At 36.7% G+C, this 20,322-nt stretch overlaps 1 protein-coding gene across 1 annotated transcript in view; it reads right to left on the bottom strand.

Moving 5' to 3' along the window:
• Nucleotides 1-307: 307 nt before the first annotated feature.
• ELOVL7 (ELOVL fatty acid elongase 7) overlaps nt 308-20,322 on the bottom strand; it is a 71,714-nt gene continuing 51,699 nt past the window's right edge. The window contains exons 3-8 of the mRNA XM_082622026.1: nt 17,121-17,311; nt 13,585-13,665; nt 12,638-12,694; nt 10,274-10,379; nt 5,212-5,348; nt 308-3,174 (exon numbers count right to left, since the gene is read on the bottom strand). Of these exons, the coding sequence (XP_082478152.1) occupies nt 2,965-3,174; nt 5,212-5,348; nt 10,274-10,379; nt 12,638-12,694; nt 13,585-13,665; nt 17,121-17,311 (782 nt within the window). The 3' untranslated portion in view covers nt 308-2,964. The remainder of the gene's footprint in view (nt 3,175-5,211; nt 5,349-10,273; nt 10,380-12,637; nt 12,695-13,584; nt 13,666-17,120; nt 17,312-20,322) is intronic.

Raw genomic sequence — 20,322 nt, 5'->3', positions numbered from 1 at the left:
CCATTCCCTACACTTTCCTAATGCTTTCCTTCCCCTGGGCCTTGAGTTGTTATTTCTTTTCACTTAGAACACCTTGCCCACTAACCCACTCCCCATTTTGACAACCTGTACATCTTAAATACATGACCCAAATTTAAATACCTTCATGGAGCCTACCTGCTTGCTAAGTGCCATGACTTTCAATCATATGGCACCAATCATATACTTCCCTGTAACATAATCTCCTCTGCCAGCCTGCAAGCTCCAGGAGGTCCCAACTATGCGGTAGGCATCTTTGTATTTTGTATCACTCTAATGTCTAGCACAGGGCTCTGAACATAACAAGTGTACAACAAATGTGTAAAATGATTTGGTTAAATGAATATTCATATTAAACACCATCTATCCAGGCAAACATATGCAGTTAGATTCCAAAGTGAAAGACACACACATGTGCATGTGATACCACATATTTATTAAAATACACACACCAAAAACCAAATCCAAACTTTGACAGTATCCACAGAGTTTTCCACAGTCATTAAAAGTAGTTAACAGAGATAAGGGATAATTGAAGAAGTATAACATCATAATCTTATAATTTATGTAACAATGTAGTCTGCTCAGTTAAGAATTCTGCTCAGTTAAGAATGCTACTCAGTTAAGACTGTAAAATGGCAATGTCCCACAGATATTTAAAATTTTACATTTGCATTTATTTGTAATATAGATATAGGTTCTAAAGGATTCATAGAGCTTTATGTCATAAGCCAGATTTTGCAGCTGGCCTTTTGGCCTTTTTATTTGTTAGGTAAGCAAACCCAAAGGCAAGGAAGTCCTGAAAAGTGGGATGAAACTCCAACAGAAACTCTATGTGACCCACAGAGCTGTTTAATAAAACAATGCCCATCCAATCCTACAGATAACCATTCTAATCTGCTGATGTTCATACGGAGGTGACCTCTGCCAGCTGTGATTTCTTTTCATGTAACATTCTAGCTCTCCATTCCTATTCATATAATGTAGAATGTGATTCTGTCACATGTTGCTGTTAGTTCACAGGCACAGCAAACATTTTAAAGACTACAGGGAGACAAGGAGGGATTGTACAGTGCAGGGCAGAAAGTATGCAAGAGAAGAAACAAACCCTCCTGTTTTCTCTTCTTTTAGGTTTGCTTCCTTTTGGTCTTTACCCTACTGGGGTCTTTGGGAATTATGTGTATGTGTAACAGCATCTACCATACCTCCTCATTTTAGCACAGGCTGGATTTGAAGAGAAAAATAGGAAAACACTTAAGGAACCCTGAGACTCTCACAGAGAAATAAATTAGAGCTGCTGTTTCTTTTAGCTTTGCTCTCCTGTTCTTTACTATTTATTAAAAAAAAAATGAAATCTCCCCTTTTATCAACCCTCAAATTCTCACACTGTAAGCGAGTGAAGTCACTAAAGGCAAATAACCTTACTAATTTGCTGAGTGTGAAGAGAAAAGGCCATGGTACAGATTAATGGGTTAGGAGGGAGACACCTAACTACAGGAGTTTACAGTTGGTAAAAACTCAGGCTTTGTTGTACAATAAGTATCACTGTGTGTTACACAATTACTGGGGTACTAATTGTTTACAGTCATACAAGCATAAGCAATCCTTCAAAATCAAGTAAAATAGAACAAGAAAAAAAAACACTGTGGAAAAATTCAGAAATGTCCAAATATTGCTGTTTCTTGGGCAAAACTCTACTGATCAGTAGTTGGGTTCTCCAACAAGAAAATATGACTTTTAGAAAGTAGCAATTTTAAAGAAATGAGAGCTATGCAAAATGAATTTCAGTCCCTCATTATATAGTTTATAAGTTTGAAAAAAAGAATTCCAGGCTGTTAATTAATTCATAATTCTGGAAAATATTTTTCCATGCAGTGAATCTGTAACAATAACTATTATACGGTCTCTCTCTTGCTCGCTCTCATTATGAGAGAGACCCTTATCACCAGATCTTCCCTGGATAATCTCTGTGCCACCATTTGCTTCCAGTTGCTTCACAAGCCACTCTTAACCCATCCCTGGGTGGTCTAAAATCATTTAATGTGTTCCAATGATATGAACATTTACACATCTAACCAATATATATTTAACCAAGATAATCCTTTAAACCATGATATTAGAAAGTGACATTACAATACTACAGACAACTATTTTTTCCATTGATAAATTCACCTCTTTCCCAAAATATACAAAGTTCATTGCAAAACAGTAATAGCAAAGTGTTCATTAAGCCATCAGAACAAATCACCTTGTTTTCAAAATAATAACTTAACCTTAGTTTCAAGTGCATCAATGTACTACCCTAAAGGATTGTCACTTTTAAACAGTTTACACAACAAAAGCGTTGTGAGGAAGTCTTACAAGCAAAACTGGTGCCGGCTACTCAAGAGATCCATTAAAAATTACCATTAGTGATTTTAAATGATAACTGATCAAAAATACACTTAACGTTCACCCTATTAGCTCTTTAGAATGGGAATTTAAGTTTAGAGTAAATACAGTGTCTTCTGAATATAGTCAACAAGCAACAAAGCCAGAGCCTACAGTTAAAGGTTTCCAGACCCGGCAGAAGGAATCTACTGTACGTCATGGATCTCTGTCCGTGCTCAAAATATCTAATGATATTTTTCATCTATACTGGACTTCTTTGAAGAGTACTATACTGTTTCACATCCTTCTTTCAATCTAACAAAATGTGTTAAATAAAACCTTTAGATTAGGTTTAAAAGCAGCTGAAAAACTGGCTGCTTTAGGCTCTAATTATCAGAAGACTGTTATCTGGGAGCTTTGGGCTCTCAAATATCAGAAACCCCAATAACTTATCATAAAAATACAAGCTCTTGGTTTTGAAAAATATACAAAATGCACTGCACATGGAAATATCTCTTGATTGTCAAGGAAGACAAGATAGCAGTCTTATTCATAGATTTATGCTGTGCTTGAATTTCAGTGATCTTTGTCTTTGCAGATTCCATTTTTCACTGTTTTGGGTAGCCTCTGACCTTTGGTGTAAGCACGGTACCAAAAATGGAGAAAGAGCAGCAGAAAGATGCACCCGTAACTCATAATGATGTACAGAAAGACTGGAAACTGGTACTTGCAATCCTCCATGAAAAAGAACTGGCCTATGTGTATAGTGACAATAACGAACTGGACCTAACAGACGGAAGAATGAAAAGTATTGTTTAGCTACGAAGAGTCACAATGGAGCAATTATTTAATGCATTCTTTGTCTGCTTATGTTTAAACACTCTCCAACCACATCCAGGCTACTGTTGGACAGGGAATTTTATCTTTCAATCTAGCCTCTATGGGAATGACAGTGGGTGGAACAATGTCAAAATGCAGATGGGAATTTGGAACTACTATTCAGTCCTGCCAAAGTGCACAGCTCCAGGGGGAACTATGTAAATGTCCCTGGAGCAGGGCAGTGCAGCAGCCCTTTCACACTCAGAGAACCATCAGTCTCTGACTTGAGTCCTTGACCGATGAAATGCATACAGGACCACTACCTTATGGCCTAATTTTCTAGGGCAGTTTGATTTCAAACATTCTGTCCTGTTGTTAGACTGGATATTTCCGTTGGTGGGGAGGGGAATAAAAACATTCTAATTAGAGCCCCACTTATTTTGTAGGAGCCAAAGCATCGCTAAGACCTCATATCTGCCACTGGTCCTCCACCGTCATAGATAAAAAATACATCCTACCTGCCAACTGCAGCAGAGAATCTGCAAGGAGTGAGAGAGCATTGGTGACCCTCCTAGCGATGCCCAAGGGCTCTGTGTTCTAGAACGTTCTACACAGTCTTAAAAGGGACATGTTTTGGGCTAACATCCAGATTTTTTGGATATATTTTTTCTCATGATTAAAAGGCAACATGCGTTCTGTGGAAATTTTGGAAAATAAAAATCTATACATAAAAATAAATAATGATTACCCACAATCTATCCTGTTATAACCATAGTTAAGATTTTCACATTGTTCCTGTTATAATCATCAGCTTTCCTTGCATTATCTTTTTTTTTTTTTTTGCAGTACGCGGGCCTCTCACTGTTGTGGCCTCTCCCGTTGCGGAGCACAGGCTCTGGACGCGCAGGCTCAGCGGCCATGGCTCATGGGCCCAGCCGCTCCGCAGCATGTGGGATCTTCCTGGACTGGGACACGAACCCGTGGGCCCCTGCATGGGCAGGCGTACTCTCAACCACTGCACCACCAGGGAAGCCCTCCTTGCATTATCTTAAGGAACTTTTAGAACATTCCTGCGCAGTAGATACAATTATTCCTCTCATTTTGCAGACGAGAAAATGAAACCTTAGAAAGTGTAAGCAGCATCCTCAACATTCTATGCAGATGTGTTTGTGTAAATATTATCAACATATTTGAAAAAATAATGAACATGTATTCTTTTTGCTATATAAGTATTTTTCCACATTATTAAAAAGTTTCTACAACATTTAAGAGTATGTTAAGTGAAAAAAAAGCCTGATACAAAATTCTATATGCAGTATAGATGTGCTACTTTCTCTGCAATGAGGATATATTACTTTACAATCATAAAAAATGCTTAAAAAGAAAGGACTTGTGAATAATTTTCATGACTTTGTAATATTCCCAAGCAGGAATTAAAATAATTTACTTCTTCATTTCCTTATGGTTGGTTATTTAGGGTGTTGTCACTTTTGTCAATATGTATATTACACCACCATTCTACACCTTTAATTCCCATAGTACTTTTACTAGTTGTAGGAAAAATAGACTTAAAAATGTTAGGACAAGATAGGCAGGCACACAGGAAGGCTCATAATCCTCTCAAAGTTACATTCCCTCAAGGTCATTTAGATCTAGAATACAGAATGTCTAACTCCTAATTTAATATTATGTATGATAAGGTTCACATAATTTTGAACATAAATATTTTTATTTTATATAAATGCATAAAACAGTATAAAGATACACACGCTAGTTTAATTGTCTGAGCCTCTTGGCTCCCAAATAGGCTTTGCTTTCAATAAAATTCCTGACAAAATTTCACATAACAAAGAAAGGACAATTATGGGATGCCATAAGAGGCCAGACAATTTATATCCCTGTGTTTTGTAAACTTTGCTCTTTAGTTAGTATCCTCATTCGTAAGGAAGACAAGGGACTCCAGTTTAGTTTCGTATCTGGTTTTAAAGAAAATTAATTACTCACAAGCTGTAATGATGTCAAATACTTTTTCCACCACAAATACTTCTGGTAGGTTGGTCCCAATGCACACAGTCCATAGTAGGAATACATGACTACATGTACAGCTGTATTTAGAAAGGCATGGAATGTTCCCAAACCACCTGGAAAAAAATATTGTAAAATAGGGGCACTGTTCCTTAAAATGAGACATATTTTTGTCTGAACTGAAATTTTAGTATAATTATTTCTTTAATTTTAGTAGGAAGAAAAATATATATGAAATATCACTATTGTTAAATAGCTATAAAATTAGAGGGAGCTGGATAATATATCCAGTTAGTAAAACTAAAATACAAATCTTGTAAAATAAATCAGCATGACTTTATTCTGTGATATCTTAACCTTAAAATAGTCTTATGATTTGGGTTTACTTTAACAAACTAAGTTGACTTCCTTTTAAATATAATATATTGTTAAGTAATAGTAATCCAATTCATTTTTAGTGAGAATTAACATATATAAAGCACACAAAGTACACCAATCTTAAGTGTACAACTTGATGATTTTTTACATATGTATACACCTATGTTACCACCACCAAATTCAAGATATAGAACATTGCTGATGCCACATAAAGTTCCCATGTGCTCCTTCCAAGAACATACTCCTCCTAATGTAACTTTTATTCTGAATTCCATCATCAACTATGAGTTTTGCCTGTTACAAAACTTCATATAAATAGAATTACACAGGATGTATTCTTTGTGGCTACCTTCTTTCAATCAACATACTGTTTTTAAGATTCAACTATGTGATTGCCTTTTTATTGCTGTGTAGTATTACGTGATATGAATGCATCACAATGTATCCATCCTCCCATTAAAAGACATTTGAGTTGTCTTCAATTTGGGTTATTATGAATAAAGCCACTAAGAATATTATTTTACATAATATTGTGAGGAATCAAATTAACTTTTTCCATTCTCAATAGTTTTCTATAAATACTTTTAGTGCCACAATTTTTTTTTTTTTTTTTTTTTTTTGCCACACTGCATGGCATGCGGAACTTCCCTGACCAAGGATCAAACCTGTTCCCCTGCAGTATGCAGTGGAAGCATGGAGTCTTAACCACTGAACCACCAGGGAAGTCCAAGTGCCACAAAATTTTGGCAGTAAAACCACTGGCTTTCATTACCAAGCTGTGCTAGGTTTGTTTTAATCAATCATTGTTTTTCCAAAATAAACATTTATTAATTGTTAAATCATCTTTCCTTACTGCTTCTATTTGACTATTATCAATTGTGCCTTCCTATCCTGGTTTTCCTCTTCTAATCTCACCACATCTCCCACTGATCACTTTCAATTTAGAATAGAAGAAAAGGACCCTGGGGGGAATATAAGCAAAGATTGTTACAATTGTCTTTAGCTGGATCAGTAGTACAGTGGAAGGGGTAACAGAGTGTTCAGTTGATGGTAGGGAAAAAAACCAAAACTCTTCCCTAGTGTCTCTTTCCTAAGATGCACAATCTTAAAGAATCTTCATTCTTTATGCACAGCCTGATTCAGTTTAGTAATGCTGACCTAGAATTTAAATTTTTCTCCAAAATATGCTATTTTATTTATTCTAATATTCTTTAATTTCAGAAATTAAGCAATACCTCACAGATTTGCCTATGTTAGAGGAAGGACTGAATTCATCAACACTATGAGTTATAGAAAGTTTAAAGCAAAATACAAATTTATTACTTCAACCACAATCTTCTAAGGAGAAATGTCATAAAAATTGTTTCATGGAAGAAATAATTATTTTTTTAAAAAATCATTCATAATTGCAGCAATGCTAGATTCTTCTAAATACTACCACTGCCAAAGTACACCCTTAAAATACTTGTTTTAAATAATTACTTGTAAGTAGTTTAAATATTCCCCTAAAGTCTCTTTTCTGCTATACTGTGCTTCATAAACTTCCCTCTCCTAAGTAAGTAAATCAAATTTCAGCTAATCCTGTAATTACCAGAAATTTCAAGTCAGAAGAAACTGAATTAATGAAGCTTATTAACAACCTTCCAGCTTTTATTATTTACATTTGGATTCGTCTTATTTCCCCAAAGAAACGTGAATAAATAAATTAGTATGGTATGAAAACAACTTTTCTAGGCTAATTTAAAAATAGAATAGATTAGGAGTCAAGCTGCTTAACATGGGGACAAGTCAAATACCTCTCAAGTCCATTTGTCTCACAATTACATATACACAGGAAATCTATTTCATGCTTGATAATGAACTACATTAGACTGAGCCTTTCTCACTAAGACACCTTTCCCATTTTTTGGTAGAAGAGTTCTATTTTCCACTCAGAAACTTTCACCATTTAAATGTCCTAAAATGAGGCTCCTATGGACAGGAATTTAACAAAGCACTAGTATAGCTAAGAGTGTTCAGTAAGGGTTACTGATCAAAATAAGCTATCAAATCAAATTAACTTGCTTATTTTCTCTAGTAATGATTATTCTCTGAGAAGTTATTTTAATGTTTGTTCACCAAAAAATCACATTTTAATTAATAATGCTTTTCATATCTTCTTTGGAAGGCTTTTCTAATAAAGTATTTTCTAAGCTTGTTTTCTTCTTTATAATAGTTCTGAAAAGCAAACATCTCAGGATGAATTATAATTAGTACCATCACATTTTACTCCTTTGGTTTGGAAAAAAATAAAGGAACCACCTGGGTAATTATCACAACTTTCCATATCTCTGGGAGGGAGTATATACATAATTAATATAAAAACCTGCCTCAGAAATATTTTCATCACATTCAAAAGAAAAGGTGAATTGCTATTATCCCAGGGAGGAGTACAATAGGCAAACAGGAAATTAAATACTAGATAGAGATCAGCTGTGCTCAAGTTTTTGAAAGGACAGTTTAAACTGGACAGTTTTATTCTAGGAATGAAAGCCAATGCCACACCACACTTCTGGGAATACCTCAGCTCTTGTTGCTGTGCTTGTCACTGAATAGATATCAGGTGTGCTGTACAAGTGTTTACTAGGTTCCACACATGAGACTGAGCAGAAGTGCCAACTCATGGAACATATGAGAGAGAAGAAAACATTATTTTCTACCACTTACATTTTGTAAAGCAGAAGGGGAATCGAGGTGTGGACAATGGATCCACTACAAAGTGCTTAATGTACATGGTAACATTGAAAAATTGAGGAATATTATATGTTTAAATGTTCATTATTGAAAGCATTGCTTGTTTTTTAAATGGAAACTAGACTATCAGTGGACTCAAAGAGAGAAACTAGAAAAATGCTCAACTCTATTCTTAAATAAAATTTATTTTTTCCCATTATAGAACCAACAGATATTCAAACTAGAAAAAATAGAAAATGCAGAGATGGATAAAGAAGGAGAGGGAGACCACTTTTGTGTCGATTTCTCTAAATCATTGTTTTTGGGGTATTGTCTTCCTATATATTTTAAATCTATATTTATTTTTCAGTGTTATAATAGAATAATCTGGTCTCAGGGAAGAAATCTGAATAAGTGAGTTCTAAGGGAGTGAAAACACCTTGTCTAGCATACTTTAAAAACAGAATAGTAAGAATAGTCATCTATTTCTGATAATTTAGGAGCCAAGCTTCTTAACAAAAGTTTGAGCTAAATGTCTTTCAATATCATTTGCATTTCATGATTATAAACACAAGACATCATAACCATTCTATTACTGGATGTTTAGGTATTTTCTAATTTTCACCAAAAAAAGTGTTAAGAAATATCACTGTAGAAAGAACTGAGAGGCACAATATACATGTGAGAGAAAATAAAAACACAGAAAATAAAGAAAAATAATGGAGATTAAATAATATATCTACCTTCAATTTGTAAAATGGACACAGATGAGACTATCTTGTTATAATGTGAGTTAAATTTTTAAATTAACACATATACATTATAAGAAAAACAACTACATTTCCTTTAAAAAAACATCCTCAACAGATAAATGCCAATTTTGGGCAAGGAGCTACTTTACATGCTGGAAAATCTGATGCCCTTAGGCCAAGGTAGGGACAGCCCTTCCAGCTCCCCTAGGTTCTGCCATCTTCTTCTAGCCACTGGCTTATCCATGTCCCCTCATGCTCTGAGACATGCAGAATTTTTCCCCATGCCAAAAGAGTCTAAAACTCAAACAGGAGTTCCTCAATTGTGGTTTCTCTTTCCTTTTAGTCTTACCAAGTCAGAATACCCAATAGAGGTGAGCTCTTCACAGAAGTGTTAAAGCTTTGTCTAGTATGGGCTGCAGGCTTACATGAAGACTTCTTAAATTGAAGAAACTAGCATACATAAATCCCCCAAACAACTTTTGCTAGTAAGACTATATCCTTCAGGATATCACTCATTAAAAAATTTATGATAGGTAAAATTACTTACCTTTCTGTTTTCTCATATTCTAGATGTTGAGAAGCATAAAATCAAAACCAACTAAAGAACCTGTTTGCCAAGCTTTTGAGTTAAACTATTTTTGACCTAAAAAACAATATCAAAACATCCTTTATTATGGTAGGATGTTTAGGGAAGGTGGAAAACTGCAATTTGACACATCTTTACAGAGCTGTTAGGGACTGGGATGTGTATCCGTTTTTGGAAATTTGAAAGCAAAGAAGACATGGAACTTGAGACAAACATTCTAACTTCCTGGAAACACACAAGGAATAAGTTATCTAACTATATTCCTATAAAACAAGGATTTTGCCATTTTATTTGTTTGTTAATGATTTATTTAAAAATAGTTATAGAACTATATAGGAAAAGAATAAAATCCAAACAAAACAACTAAAGGATATGTGTAGAAGACTATACCCAAAGGTCTTACACATTAAAGAGTATTGGGGGGTGGAGGGGAGATCTAGTTAGGAGTCCTATGTTTATGTTTCAGATAATTAATGAAAGTCAGAAGTTTGATCAAAGTGATTCTTTGATGTTTTGAGATTCTTTTAAATCACGTTTAAGGACAGAATTTATGCTTATAGCATACAGAAACGTAATCAATTATAACACATGATCCCAACTCTCCCTTGGCTACCTGCGGCAAATTTGACTCCAAACCACCAGGTCCATGGCATGATGGTATGATGGAAGACATGCAGGAAAGTCACTTGACTATTTTTCTTACGCAGAACAAAAAAGATCTGAAATAATTTAAAGAAAATCAAGTTCATACAAAATCATGCAATAATTTATCTAGTGTTACAAAACTATTGGCAAAATGCAAACTATTCCATGTTGTAATGTGCTTTGAAAGAGTTGCCTTACAGAATGCCTATAGAAGCAGCTGATTCTCCAAGAGGCAGCTCAAAAGCTAATAAGTATGAGAGAACTTAGGTACGATGCCTAGTCATGCAAGAATCAATAAAAAGGTGAAAAGATATTGAATGAAGATTTAAAAATCAAAGATAGAAAGTGAAGAATATGACGAAAAATTATTGAAAAAATGTTACTGGTTTAAAAAAAAAACCCACGTGGATTTTGAAATATATGGGGAAGCAGAGACTTTTAAGTCCTAGGACTGAATTTCTACACTGCTCCCTAACTAACACATCCTACCAAGTTAGATAAGGGATTAAGCAAACTAAAAGAGGACTTGTAGCAAATCAGAAGTTAGCAAATTATTATTAAAGAAAGAGGAAGAGGGAAATACTTGAAGAGTTAATTGCGGAAGTAGGGTGGAAAAGAAAGCAAAGCAGCTTAGGAAAAATGAGAAGGGCAACAAAGGCACCATCCAGATTGAATGTATCCAGTGGTTTACAGAAACGACAAACAAAGAGGTAGAATAGGAAGGCTTTGTGGAGGGGGCGTTCAAAACAATATTCAAAAGCAGAATTAAATGTTCAAAAATATTCAAAATGCAGAAGACCAGTGATGAGTTAGACTTCTAAGTACAGGACTAAACAGAGTAGCAGAAACAAAAGCATTCCTAAGAGTAGTTGAGAAATGTGGTTCAGGGAAGAACACAGAGCAGCAAGTTTCCTTATGGAAGCTGAAACTGAGAACATGCAAAGCAGGAACAATGAAGTCAAAATGCTTTTGCTTATGCACGTGGAGGAAGGCAACATGGTGCAACAGAAAAAGCCATAAACCAGCAATCTGGGGTCCTAGTCCTAGTCAGTAGTGGCGTTCCTCTGGACAAGTCTTGTAACTTTCTGGCTTCCATTTCTCTTCAGATTTAGTGCTCCAGGCTAGGTCAATGGTTCTCAACCCTGCCTGCATATTACAATGACCAAGAAGGTCTGTTTTTTGTTTTTAAATAACCATGCCTGGTCTCTAACTCCAGACCATCTGACACCAAATCTCTGGGGGCAGGGCCCAGGTTTTTGTTTTCTAACGCAGTTAGGTCTCCAGCACCACAGCAGTTGAGAACCACTGGACTACAGCAGGGGTTCTTGAAGTGTGGACCCTGGACCAACAGCAATAACAGCACTTGAGAACTTGAGAGAAATGCAAATTCTTGAGCCCCATCGAACACGTACTGAATCAGAAATTCTGAGGGCGGGATCCAAGCACACGTGTTTTTAATGAGTCCTCCATGTGAATCTAATGCATGCTAAAGTGTGAGAACCACTGGATTCTACACTCACTAAATTCTCCTTTCTAATTCTAACATTATGTGTAGCCAGCTGAGAAGGTAAAGCATGTTGAAATTTTCTACCAGAAATGTAGTGGTATATATTCTGAAGAGAGAAAACACGTGTCAGTCTTAGGCCCCGAACTGATTCCAGATAAATAAGATCCACATGCCACAAAGATAAAATAAATAGCCAGCTTTCCTTTGTTTCTGGAAATAAAGGTGCATGGCTTTCTCCTCTCATCATGGATCCTAATCCATGGCACTTGCTTTTCCCAGGCCTAGTCACTCAAAGTCAGAGTTGATACTCAGGAAGGGAGAAGACCAGTAAACATGGACTTCAGAAAGGCAGATGGAAATAGTTTTGATGTTACCAAAATTACTGATATTCCAGGGATAATCTAACATTCTAGTGTAAGTTTATGAATTTTGAAGCATTTATCCTCTTAAAGGAATATGGATGACACAGTGCTTTGTTATAAAGAACCAAAGGCAACATATTCTCTGCTCTTTGCTTCTTGAACTTACTTCACAAAACAACTGTCATCCATCTATATAGAGACATAGCTTTGTAGTATATGTGTTAGTTACATTCTTATCTTAACCAGGTGGTAGATATATAAGAAAAATCTTTTGGCATTTGCAAAAGACTGAAAAATAAGTTTATCCTATTCTCTAAAATAACTGATAATAAAAAGTAAAAGATAATATGAGGTTTGCCTGAGGAAGAGAGATAACCAAAGTTATAAGACAACTGTACACTCACAGTTTATTGTTTTCATTGAAACATCAAACATTTACCAAATGTGGTGATTATATACTCACAGTATCTAAGAGCTCAATAAATTTGGAGAAGTAATAAAGCCAGCAGGTGCGTGCCATCTGCAGAAACACACATAGATATGAATTTATTTATTTATTTTTACATGGAAGAAAATTTTTTTTTTCTAATTTTGGCAATATTCACATTACATAAAATTTACGATCTTAACCATTTTAGAGTGTACAGTTTGGTAGCATTAAGTACATTCACATTCTTGTGCAACCATCACCACCATCTATTCACAGAACTCTTTTCCTCCTATAGGACTGAGACTCTGTATCCATTAAACAGTAAGTCCTCATTGGTGAATCGCCCCTGACAACTACCATTTTACTTCCTGTTTCTGAATCTGATTACTCTGTGTACCTCTATAACAGAATCATACAGTATTTGTTTGTCCCTTTGTACCTAGATTATTTCACTTAGCATAATGTCCTCAAGGCTCAACCACATTGTAGCAGTTGTCAGAACTTCCTTCCTTGTTAAGGCTGAAAAATATTCCATTGTATGTATATACCACTATTTGTTTATCCATTCATCCGCTGATGGACATGTGGGTTGCTTCCATCTTTTGGCTAATGTGAAGAATGCTATGAACACTGGCGTACAAATATCTCTTTGAATCCCAGCTTTCAATTCTTCTAGGTACATACCCAGAAGTAGAATTGTTGGATCCTATGGTAATTCTGTTTTTTGAGGAACCAGACATAAATTTACTTTTAAATCCAAGAAATTCAAAAAGAAAAGCACCAGTTTTCATTTTACAGAAAATTACACACCTGAATTTCTTTGATTTTTTTCTTGTAATTTTTAGCTTTTTCTCTCAACACATATATTCTGATAATTGAGTCATTTACCCATTCTGATTTCACATTCAGTGTTTACAAATAGAGTCCAAAAAGTTTTAACGTTGATTTTGTGGTACAAGTTTTTCCAAAAAGAAACTTACCCTCAATGCTGTAGGTGAGCGTGAATAGTCAACAATTTCACATCGAAAGGAATAACCTGTACCCCAGCCAGACATCACAAACTGCAAGAGAGCACGTGCATATTAAAGAAGGAAATATTTGCTCAACGGCTACAATGAAGGTAGTTTTGAGTATGTCTCTTCATTACATTCTCAGCTGAGTCAGCAGTCAGTGCAGAAGGAAAGGCGGGCTAGAACAATTACAAACCAGGAACTCGCTTGATATCAAAGCATCAAGAGTTTTCAAACTGATTCACTTTGTTATAAAGCAGAAACTAACACACCATTGTAAAGCAATTATACTCCAATAAAGATGTTAAAAAAAAAGTTTTCAAAATTGTAAAGTCACATTTATATAAACTGCGTACTAACTAAAATACCTATTTCTTGAGATGATTATTCTAATATAGTGGAGAACAAAATACTAGGAATGTTTTGTTTGAACAGCAAATACCGATAAGTGTTTGACCTTATGTACATCTCTATGTGCTTGTGCATATGTCTGTGTACTCTCAAAGGGGTGACTAAGTCTGAAATCAGTCTTTTCTGATAATTTCCAGCCTTTGCAATTAGTCAACAAATAAATGAGCAAAGCAACTTTCTCAATGTACTCATCCGATGGCTGCATCAACTGGGTTTTTCCTGTCTCGGCTAGTAGATGTAATGTGAAGTGATAGTCCACAGCTTTTAAATCAAGATCGACCAAATACAAGACTCACGTATTAGTTTTGCTTTGGATTGACATGACAAGTAAGAGATGAAAATACTAACAAGAAAGTGCAGTCTGGCAAGCCTTAATGCCAACACACCCACGAAGTGACCTTAGGCTAGTGGTGAGAAGAAAAAGCCTATTGTTGATAAATCTGGACCTTAACTCAAAGATTACATTGACATTCTTTCAGTCTGACAGTGGGAAGGTCTTTTAAAGCAGTACCTGAAAATGAAAAACTAAGGGTTCTGATTTAAAATTAACATTTATATTAAATGGTTGGCTTAATTTAGTGTTCTGACAATATGACCAGTTCTTCTCTGGAGTCCTATTCTCACGAATGCCAACATCTTCCCTAGGATGTCTTCTTTCTCAGCATAAGGATTATATCATTTTCTATTACATTACAAGTTTGCACTTTTAATTACTGTTAAAGCTGAAATGACAACTTTACAGTAAATTAACTTCTAAAGGCAAAAGTTTATGAGGCATAATCAGAATGACATTTTAATGGTAAAAAGAAAAGAAACGAAGGAGAAAGAAAAACTACTTAGACCGTGGTATTTAAAAACACTATCTTTTTTGATTGATACTAGCTCCTAGCTTGATTTGTAATATAAATTAATCACACTATTAACTTGGTAAATTATGAAGTCTTGAGAATTAAGATTCAGAAAAGTATAAGACATATATCATGGGTGAGAAAAGTATCTTACAAAAACAAGTCAATGAATTTTCTCAAAGGAACAAGGGAATGTGGTACAGAAATAGTTAAATCTGTTTTACAAAATCCTGATCTGTCAGTGAGCATCTTCCTATTCTTTTGCACTTGGACTCACTTCTGACTGATGCAAGTAACACTCTAAGTCCATCCACTCAAATGGGGATGACTGATTCCCCATGCTACCCTATGCCAAACAAGTGCTGCACCAAATAGGAGAAGCTGTGGGATGTAGCCTTCTGCAGGGTCTTCACTGGTCTCTCTTTATTTCCTGACTGGTGCCAAGTAACTAGCACACTCAAACCATCACTATAAAATGAGGCATGTGGGTTCCTTTAGTCTGATGTACTTCTCTCACCTTACTCATATTTACCCTAACATCCCTAGTAGAGGGGTTCACTCTGTAGAGCAAATGTAATCATGCCCCACACAATAAACCATGTGTTTGAATGTGTCCTGGAGGTGACGTGCTGCTCAGCTGTCAAAAGTCTTTGTTTAAACAGAAAGTAGAACTTAATGCTTTCCTGATATTAAGTTTAAGAACATTCCAAAAGCCTGCAGAGCTTTTGACATATATGTCTATATTTTAGGCTTTCACAAAGGAAGAGTAATAATTTATATTTGGCAGGTAAAAACCCCAAAACTGCATATAAGTTACTCTAATATTACTGGTTAATGGGAAATAGAAACTCTCAGATTCAGATATTCTCAAACCTTTTATGGTGTAATTGCTAAAATAGAAACCAAAACGTACTGGTTATAACTGGATTCCTTCCAGAGAAATATATTTGGGGACATCACATTCAATGGTACAACCAGACACAGAGCATAAAGGGATCTGAGAGACAAGGTCAATCCTGACTCTATAAAATGAGAGAAGTGAGGCCCAGAGAATTTAAATGACTAGTTCAAAATCAGGTAGCTAGTTAGTAGTGCAGCTGGGACTAACTAGTCCCTGGTCTCCTGGCTTCCAGGTCTGTCTTAGCACTGTCCTATAGTAGGCGATATCCTATCTCTGATAACTTGCCCAAAGCATGTATTTTTTCTGCTCCCTAGCTCTATTCTATTACTCCTTCCCTTTCAGTTGCTTATGCTCCAGAAAGGAGAGTAAGGTGACCTGTGAGTTAATTTTGGAAATAAAGTAGAAGGCAGCAAAGGAAGTCCAGACTTCAGGAAGGCTGTGAGAAATGAGGCCAGAGCAGATTTAAGGTGATCTGATCAGGTGGATCCGTAGCAGGAATCAGGTTGGAAGGATGCATGTGCAGAGGCCATTGTGTCTAGAGAGGCTGGAGAGGTCATGCAAGGCCCTCCTGGGACCCAGCTGTGAGGAAGCATAGGCTATGCTGCAGAGGAAGTAAGTAAGGAGAATAGGATGAGGAAGCCAGCCAGCATTGGAAGAGAAGCAAGAAATCCCAGAAAAGCAGGTAAGGGAGGGCAGCTGAGACTTGTAATCAGCAGAGGGGAGAGAGAGCATTCATGAGTCTGCTTTCGGGTCCTAGAAGTTCTCCACCTCTCTTATTGACAGTTAAGGGACAGCTTCCCTCATCTACTGCTTTGTATGAGTCTAAGTTCTCTGTACCCCACAAAGCCTAGCTAAATCAAACCAAACAGTCTACCGCCTAACAGGTCATCAGGGCATGTAGAACCCAAAGCTGCTACCATGATGATGTCAACTCATTAGAGTCAGGATGAGCTCTGATGTCAGACCGACCTGGATTCAAATATCAGTCCTCCACTTACCAGCTACACTACTTTGGGTAAGTTATCTAATTTCTCCAACTCTGAGTTTCCTTAAAATTTAACATTTATGGACTCATTCAATCATCTTTTATGGCTAACTGCATGCAAGTCCCTGGACTTAATTTTTCTCACCACCTGTGAGGCAGACTATACTGAGATCCTCTAAGGAGTTCAATATCTGGTCTATATATAACAATTCTTTGACAAACACCTACTCTAGTGAGCTAAGTTTCTGAAATTTCTTAAATTTTGGAGAGTTACCCTTACAGTCATAACAAGAAACATCATGACAGACAAACATAAAGACTCAGGCAAAATTCTCCCATTAGGAATACTGAAGACACTTGCCTCATAACACATATACACAGAAAAGAGTACTATGAAAAAATTGTACGTTATCATCGCTTTCTTGAGTTCAAAGGGCTTTCGATTCTCCATGAGCTTTGGTCCCAGGGATGTGACAAAATAGACATAGAGTCCCAGGATGATGGTTTGTGGCAGAGGTGAGGACATGAGGAGCCAGTCTTCAACTCTTGGATCTAAGAGAAAAACAAGGTGTAAGTGCACATCCATTTAGCCAAGAGATAACTGACAGGAGCCAGCATTTAAGTGAGCACCTAGATCCTAACACTGACGGTGGACTATTTGGTCAATGATCGCTGCTATTTTTAGGATGTGCCAAGGGAAATCACCAGGAATTGTGATGGAGCTCGAAACAGTGAGGCTCAAAGGGCAAAAGGAGGTAGTGGTTACCAGAACCCAGGAGAGCCATATGGAGAAGCCCTTCTGGTGAGGAGCTGTGACCTTCAGTTGAGGGATTCAGCCTGCACAGCAAACCTGAAAATAAGGGGCCAGGGAAATCAATACCCCAGCCTCACCCTCCTCCCTCTCTCTCCAGTCGCCAAACTCAACGAGAAACCAGAGGGCAGGGGAGCAAGTCCATGGATGTAGTTCATCCTGGTCATTCTACCAGGGGTACACAGTTGAATCTGGAGAACAGAAGACACCCAGCAAACTTTTATCATCTGTCTATAACCACCAGTAACATGTTAGAGTTTCTCCATCCAGACATGCTTTTATATATATAAATATGTTTGGTTTTGCTTTTTCTCAACTTTCTTCTTTCCCCAAGAAAACTGGGGGAAAGTTTTCTGTATACTGTATCATACAATTGAAAGGGGATTTAGCATCATTTAAGTATCTAAAATGTGGGTTCTAGGTGTCCAAAATGTGGGCTAACCAATCTGATATTTTAAACAAAAACAAACAGAAAAGTACTAGCCTCACAACCATGTAAAAAAGAAATTCATGTGGTCCCTGCTAGTTCCAGGCCATGAGAATTAGATCAATTAAAACTTGCAACTCAAGATGAAATGTGATTAATTCTATAATCTTAAATAGTTCGGGTGTAATTTTACTCAATTGCCTCATGAAGCCAGAATATTGTAAAGGAAAATATGTATGGACAAGTTTCCAAGTACCTCTGACTCAAAATTGAGTCTTGACCAACCTTAGGTTAATCAAGAATCAACATCATTCTTGTTAATTGGGACAAAGGGTGGGGGGGATACAGCCCTTGCCCACTGAAACTGCTAATGATGTGGCCAATTACCAAAAAAACGTTGAATATCCCTTCGAGTCTGACTTCCTACCCAATGCAAACATTTCTTCAATAGACTCCACACCTGATGACTCACTTGGTCTCAATTTTATTGCTGGAAAGTTCACATTTGATACTCAGATATACCAGGGCATGGCTGTAGCTATTAAAGGTGATTTATCCTATACTCAAATGGGCTTCCCTCAAAAATACTGACAGATGCCTTATCTCGAAATAATACATAAGCCAAAAGTCAGCTCTAGGAGGGACCCCAAGATATTTAGGAATTTAATGTACGATAAAGAAAGCCTCATAAGCAAGCAGGAAGGGAGAGACGATTCAGTAAATAGGAAAACTGACTACTTGGGAGAAAAATGAGTTTGTGCCTTACCCTGTATCCTATCCAAGCATGTCCCAAACTATGCAATATAAGAAAGCTATTTAAAGTCTTTCCACAAAAAGTGGAGAAAGGCTACTAGAAATGCTAGGTTAAACAAACAAGTGCCTTTCTGCATGATTTCTTAGTGCTTCATGTTTGTTGTGAATTGCCAAGATGAGAATGGTGGTATGCAGCATTCCCCAAACTTACTTGGCCGTGGAGCCCTGATTTTTTGTAGAATACTATTTAACACCTTGTGGAACTAACATTCTGTGGAGCACCATTTAGGAAAGATAGCCCTTTGCCAAAATAAATTGATAAATGACGGATTTTTTTCCATCAGTGGGTAATCCAAACCTTAAATATATGAACATCATAAACCATATTAATATGTCTAGTTTTTATCTCCAATGAAATAAAGACTTAAAACCAACACTAAAAGAAGGCTTCTGGAAGAATGTTAACATTATCACCTTTGGATGGGGACGATATGGGTGATTTTTTTTTCTTTTTCTTTATAAGGAATTTTAAATGTTTCTGTTATTAATGAACATCACGGGCATGATTGAAAACTAGTTTTTTTGGCTTTTGTTTTTGTCAGCAAAGGAATTCCTGAATTAGAAATATTTTTTTTTTTTTTTTTTTTTCCGTACGCGGGCCTCTCACTGTTGTGGCCTCTCCCGTTGCGGAGCACAGGCTCCGGATGCGCAGGCTCAGCGGCCATGGCTCACGGGCCCAGCCGCTCCGCGGCATATGGGATCCTCCCAGACCGGGGCACGAACCCGTATCCCCTGCATCGGCAGGCGGACTCTCAACCACTGCGCCACCAGGGAGGCCCCATAGAAATATTTTATTGTACTCTTTCATTAGCTCAGTGGTGGCAGGGGAGGGGGAAGGGGTGGTACGCGAGTATCAAATGACATCATATTTCTGTTCTTCTGCTGGTAGCAGTAGGAGAAACAAAAAGCCAGGAAACACATGCTGGTCTGGCTCATTTTATTTAAAAATGATTTAAATAAATCATTTTTCCTGTAATTTAACATTTTAAGCACACACCTTTTTTTAAGAATCCTGAGTGTGACTTTCCAGTTCTACAGATTTTTTTTTAAATCTTATCTTTTAGGAAAAGCTAGCTAATTTAATTTCATATTATTTTCAAAGCAAATAACAAAACAAAACACCAAGCTTTTTCATCCTATTTCAGTCTGCGCTCTGATCCTGGCTCTCACATAACTGACTTGTTATGTGACCTGGGGCCACCGACTTAACTTCTCTGTGCTTAGTTTCCTCATCTGTAAATTGGGCACAAAACAGCATGTAGCTCAGAGAGGATTTAGTGAGTTATTTTAAGTAAAGAGCCTGGCACAACCTCAAGTTGCTCAGTAAGCATGGCTACTATTATTTCAGCAGATCTCAGTTTTGTCAGCACAGCAGAATCACCTCCGGAATATTTATAAACCAGATAGCAAAAAAAAAAAAAAAAAAAGACTCGGCATGGGTCCCAGGCATCTGTATGTTGCAAAAAGCTGCCAACGTGACCGTGATGAACCATCAACGTTATAAACCAGGGC

This window comes from Mesoplodon mirus (assembly GCF_964341445.2).
Source record: "Mesoplodon mirus genome assembly, chromosome: 5".
In the NCBI taxonomy this organism is placed as follows: domain Eukaryota; kingdom Metazoa; phylum Chordata; class Mammalia; order Artiodactyla; family Ziphiidae; genus Mesoplodon; species Mesoplodon mirus.
Note: the sequence above shows the minus strand (reverse complement) of the source record. Positions and strands in the feature narration are given on the sequence as shown.